Here is a 4620-nt window from a genome sequence, read left to right as displayed (position 1 = left end):
TGGACTCTGTTCGAAAAATATTCCAAGTCCAGAGTTTGTTGCTGAAGTGTAAAGTGGGCTTTTATTTTATTTGTTTGGTCTTTTTGGAATTAATTAATTGATTTTATTTGCACTTTTTAATTTCTTTTATTTATTTTCGGGAATTGTTTTTATTTCCACTTTTAGTTTCTTTTTATTATTTTTTTTTTGTCTTCAAAAACGGCGAAGTGGCGGAAGCCCGCCGGGTGTCTCGACAGCTGCTGCGGGAAAGCTGCTGGAGTGGAAGGGGCTGCAAGTGGAATAGATCGTTTATTTGAATTAAAATAAAATAAAATAAAATAAAATAAAATAAATAAAATAAATAAAATAAAATAAATAAGAAGGATTTAAAGAACTGCTGTAAGAAGGATTTAAAGAACTGCTGCTGCGCATGCAGGAAGAAGGAAGTCTGGGCCAGGGGGGCCCCCGGCTGCTGGAGGTGTGCAGGTGTATATACACCCGAGGGGGGCCCCTGGGCTTCTACAAAGGGGCCTCTCTTTGTTGGATTAAAGGATTTAGTTCTGCGGGTTTATCTTTTTTTTTAAATGAACAATTAAACTGTTTGTTGTACGAGCGGGGGCTGTGCGCCGCGGCGCGCTGAGGTGTACAGACACCTCGCTGGGGTGTACGGCCAGTTCGCTGGGGTGTACAGACACCTCAGCTGCGGCTTTTCCCGCTGCTGCTGCAGCAGCAAACCCCGCAGTGTTTCTTTGCGCCGCATTTTTCATTTTATTTGTTTCTTTCTTTCCATTTGTTTTCGTTTTTCTGTCAAAAGGACTTCCCACCAGTTCCTTTCTTTGCTGCTTCCGCGCATGCATGCATTTTCCCCTAAGTCCATTTGCAACCATCTAAACCCTAAACCCTAAACCCTAAACCCTAAACCCTAACTTGTGCAGCTCGCCGTGGCGGGCGCAGCAAGTGCATGCGCAGGGGCTTCAGGTGTACATACACTCTAATTTGTGCGACGTTGAGTCTTCAAGAAGTAATTAGAAAAAGCAAAAAAATAAAAATTAATATTTGCGCAAAAGTGTTGCCAAAAATTGCAAAAAAACAAAAATGCAATTTGAAGATTTGCTGCATTTGAAAACACTTGTGCTTGCCTGTCTGTACACCCCACAGGCGCACTCTTGAAGGCCAAAATTCGCAAAGTCTGCATTTTTGCATTTCAAAAATATAATTCAAAAATATATTTCAAAAATATATTTCAAAAGTATAAAAGTATAAATGCACTTACTAATTTATAAACACAATATGCAATATATATTAGTGTGTATGATTATTTGGATATATGTATATATATATATATATATTTATAACATATATATATATATATATACATATAATATATAATATATATATTATATATATTTTGTATATAATATATATATATATGTATATATATATATTTATATTTATATATATTGGTATAAATGCAAAAATAGAAACTGTCTCTATATTTGATCAAACGAGCTAATTTGCGGGCGTGGGGACTTCTGGAAAGGGAGAGAGAAAACAAAAAACAAAAAATAAAAAAATAAAAATAAAAAAATAAAAATAAAAAACAAAAAATAAAAAAGAATTGGAATTATAGACCTGCTGGCTTCTAGCTGTACATACACCCGAAGGCTCCGCCCGAGGCTTTCTGTGCATTTTATTTTTTGAACTTCATCTCAAATCTTATTATCTGTTTCTCTCTTTATTTATTTATTTATTTATTTATTTATTTATTTATTTATTTATTTATTTATTTATTTATTCTGTTAGCGGCCTTTGCTTCCGTGCGTTGCTGCAGTAGTCGCTGCAGCAACAATAGCAGTCAGCTAAACCCTAAACCCTAAACCCTAAACCCTAGAAGCTGCAGCAGCTCTCTAAACTATTAATACTATTATTAAAGCTGTCAGTGTCTACTAAGAGGCCCAAAGGAGGGCCTTTAGCCTTAAGCAGCAGCAGCAGCAACAGCAGCAACAGCAGCAACAGCAGCAGCAGAAGCAGCAGCAGCAGCAGCAGCAGCAACAATGAGAAGCAGAAGGGAAACAAGAATGGCCATAGAGAGGAACAAATGCAGCAGCAGCTGCAGCAATTAGAAGCACAAGAGAAACGAAAAGACTATAAGGAAAACCGAATGCAGCAGCAGCAGCAGCAACAGCAGCAGCAGCAATATCAGCAGCAGCAACAGCAGCAGCAGCAGCAATTAGAAGCAGAAGAGAAGCACAAAGATAAAAAAGAGAAACAAATGAAAATAAACCAAAGTGTGGGGCAGCGGCTTAGCCGTTATCTTCCAAATGGGGTGTATGTACACCCCAACCCAGCAGCAACATTTAAAAAAAAAGAAAAATAATTTCGAAATTTAAAAAAGATAAAATGAAATTCTGGAAACAAATCATGAAATGTTTACTTTTATTTTTAATTCATTTTATTTCTTAAATTGCGAAAAAGCTTTTTCGGATTTGCAGCGGCCTGCATGCAGTTTCGAGAACAAATTTAATTTGAATTTAAAAAAAGAAAATTTAATTTAAATTCAAAAAAAGAAATAAATTTAATTGGGGTTTGAGAGAAGAGAAATAAATTTAATTAAATTTCGGAGGAAAAGAAATATGTTCGAAACTGGAAAGAAATAAATGTAATTAGAATTCAAAAGAAGGAATAAGTAGAACTAAAATTAAAAAGAAAAAAATAAATAAAAACTGAAATTAAAAAGAAGAAATAAATAAAAACTAAAATTAAAAAGAAATAAATAGAACTAAAATTAAAAACAAGGAATAAATAAAAACTAAAATTAAAAAGAAGAAATAAATAGAACTAAAATTGAAAAGAAGAAACAAAGATAATTAAACTTTGGAAGAAATGAATTTGAGTGGAATTTGGAATAAATAAAAGTTGCGTAAAAAGTAAAAATTAGAAATAAAGAATAAAGTTTGAAATGGCAAATAGAATTAAATTGGAATAAATAATTAAAGTTTGAAATAAAGAAATAAATTAAAACTCGACAGAAGCGAATTTAAAAGAAATAAAGTCTTTCAGCTCGCAATTAAATAAATAATTGCTTTTCTTTTTGTTTGGCAAATGCGCAGCGCTGCGGTGTACGTACACCCCACAGCTTGAGGTGTACGTACACCGCAGACTGTGGGGTGTACGCGCACCTCTGGGGTGTACGTACACCTCGGGCTTGCGGCTTCGCAGCAAGCCGCTCTTCCGCGGCTTTCATTTTCTTTTTTGTTTCAAACTTTTCCTCATTTAAACCGCTGCGCTCCGTCCTCTTTGCTGCAGCTGCGCCCGCACTGGACCACTGGTCCACCTGCTGCTGCTGCTGCTGCTGCTGCTGCTGCTGCTGCTGCTGCAGCTCCAGCTGCTGCTGCTTGGGTCCCGGAGGACTTTTCCACTATCCCGAGCCCCAACGCCGGCTTTGCTGCAGCTGCCGCTGCCGCTGCTGCTTCTGCTGCTGCTTCTGCAGCAGCAGCAGCATTTGCTGCTGCTGCTGCTGCTGCTGCTGCTGCTGCTGCTGCTGCTGCAGGGGCGGGGTCAGCTGCAGATGGGCGAAGCTGCCCTGTGGGACTTGGGAGTTGCGCAGAAGAAGCTGAAGGCGAAGGGGTGGGCCGCAGCAGCAGAAGTGGCAACTCTTTCGACCCAAGAGGGGCCCCCGGGCCCTCTAAACCCTCCTCGGGGCCCCTCGTGTCTATGCGGCAGGGGCCCCAGTCCGCGCTGGGGGGCCCCTCGAGCTCCCCACAAATGCTGGTGGTGCGGCTGGGGAGTCTGCTGCAGATGGGGCGGAGGTAGAGGCCCTCGAGGCTGCTGCTTTCTGCTGCTGCTGCTGCTGCTGCTGCTGCTGCTGCTGCTGCGGCGGAGACCCCGAAGCCCGCGGGGGGGCCCCCGGGTGTATGTACACCGCAACTCGGAAGCTCCCAAGAAGGAAACCCAAAAGCAAACCCTAAAGACTCGCAGCTGCTCCAAAGCGGAGCTGCCCAAAGTCCTTCTTTTTCTTTGTTGGGGGGCCCCCCCTCGCCGGGGGCCCCCTGCGCAGCAGCAGCAGCAGCAGCAGCAGCAGCAGCGCCCTGCAGCTTCGCCTTGCTCAGCGCCGGGCCCTCGCTGCTGCTGCTGCTGCTGCTGCTGCTGCTGCTGCAGGGGCCGCCGGGCGGGGGCGCGCCGCCGCAGGGGCTGCAGCTGCAGCAGCCGTGGCTGCAGCAGCCGCTGCAGCAGCTGCTGCTGCTGCTGCTGCTGCTGCTGCAGGGGCCCAGGGGGCCCCCGTTCAGCTCAATTGTTAAACCCTCTCCAACTCCATCATCTCCTCGAACATGAGAGTCATTTGTCAAAGATGGAATCCTCACAATATGTTCGGAGAGGCAGCCCCTCCCGGCCACGCGCATGCAGCCCCCACTTCCGGGGGCCCCCGGGGGCCCCCCGGGGGCCCCCCCGGGGGCCCCCCCGGGGGCCCCCATTCCTCCCCACGCCCCGAGGGCCCCCGCAAACGCCCCGGGGGCCCCCCAGGGGGCCCCCGCCCCCGGGGGGCCCCCGGCGGGGGGCCCCTGGGAGGCTCCTGGGGGGCCCCCCGGGGCCGCGGGGCCGGGGGGGCCCCCCGGGGGGCCCCCCGGAGCCCCCGCGGCCCCG

General features: G+C 45.3%; 1 protein-coding gene across 1 annotated transcript; it reads right to left on the bottom strand.

Annotated features, from left to right (window-relative positions):
* Positions 1–3248: 3248 nt before the first annotated feature.
* ENH_00022080 (hypothetical protein) lies at positions 3249–4620 on the bottom strand (the record flags this gene model as incomplete). The annotated part of the gene is made up of 1 exon (XM_013579571.1): positions 3249–4620. A coding segment is annotated over one exon (1372 nt), but the record flags the coding sequence as incomplete, so codon positions are not given.

This window comes from Eimeria necatrix, genomic scaffold (genome assembly GCF_000499385.1).
Source record: "Eimeria necatrix Houghton genomic scaffold, Enh_scaff1772, whole genome shotgun sequence".
In the NCBI taxonomy this organism is placed as follows: domain Eukaryota; phylum Apicomplexa; class Conoidasida; order Eucoccidiorida; family Eimeriidae; genus Eimeria; species Eimeria necatrix.
This window is presented reverse-complemented; position numbering and strand designations above follow the sequence as displayed.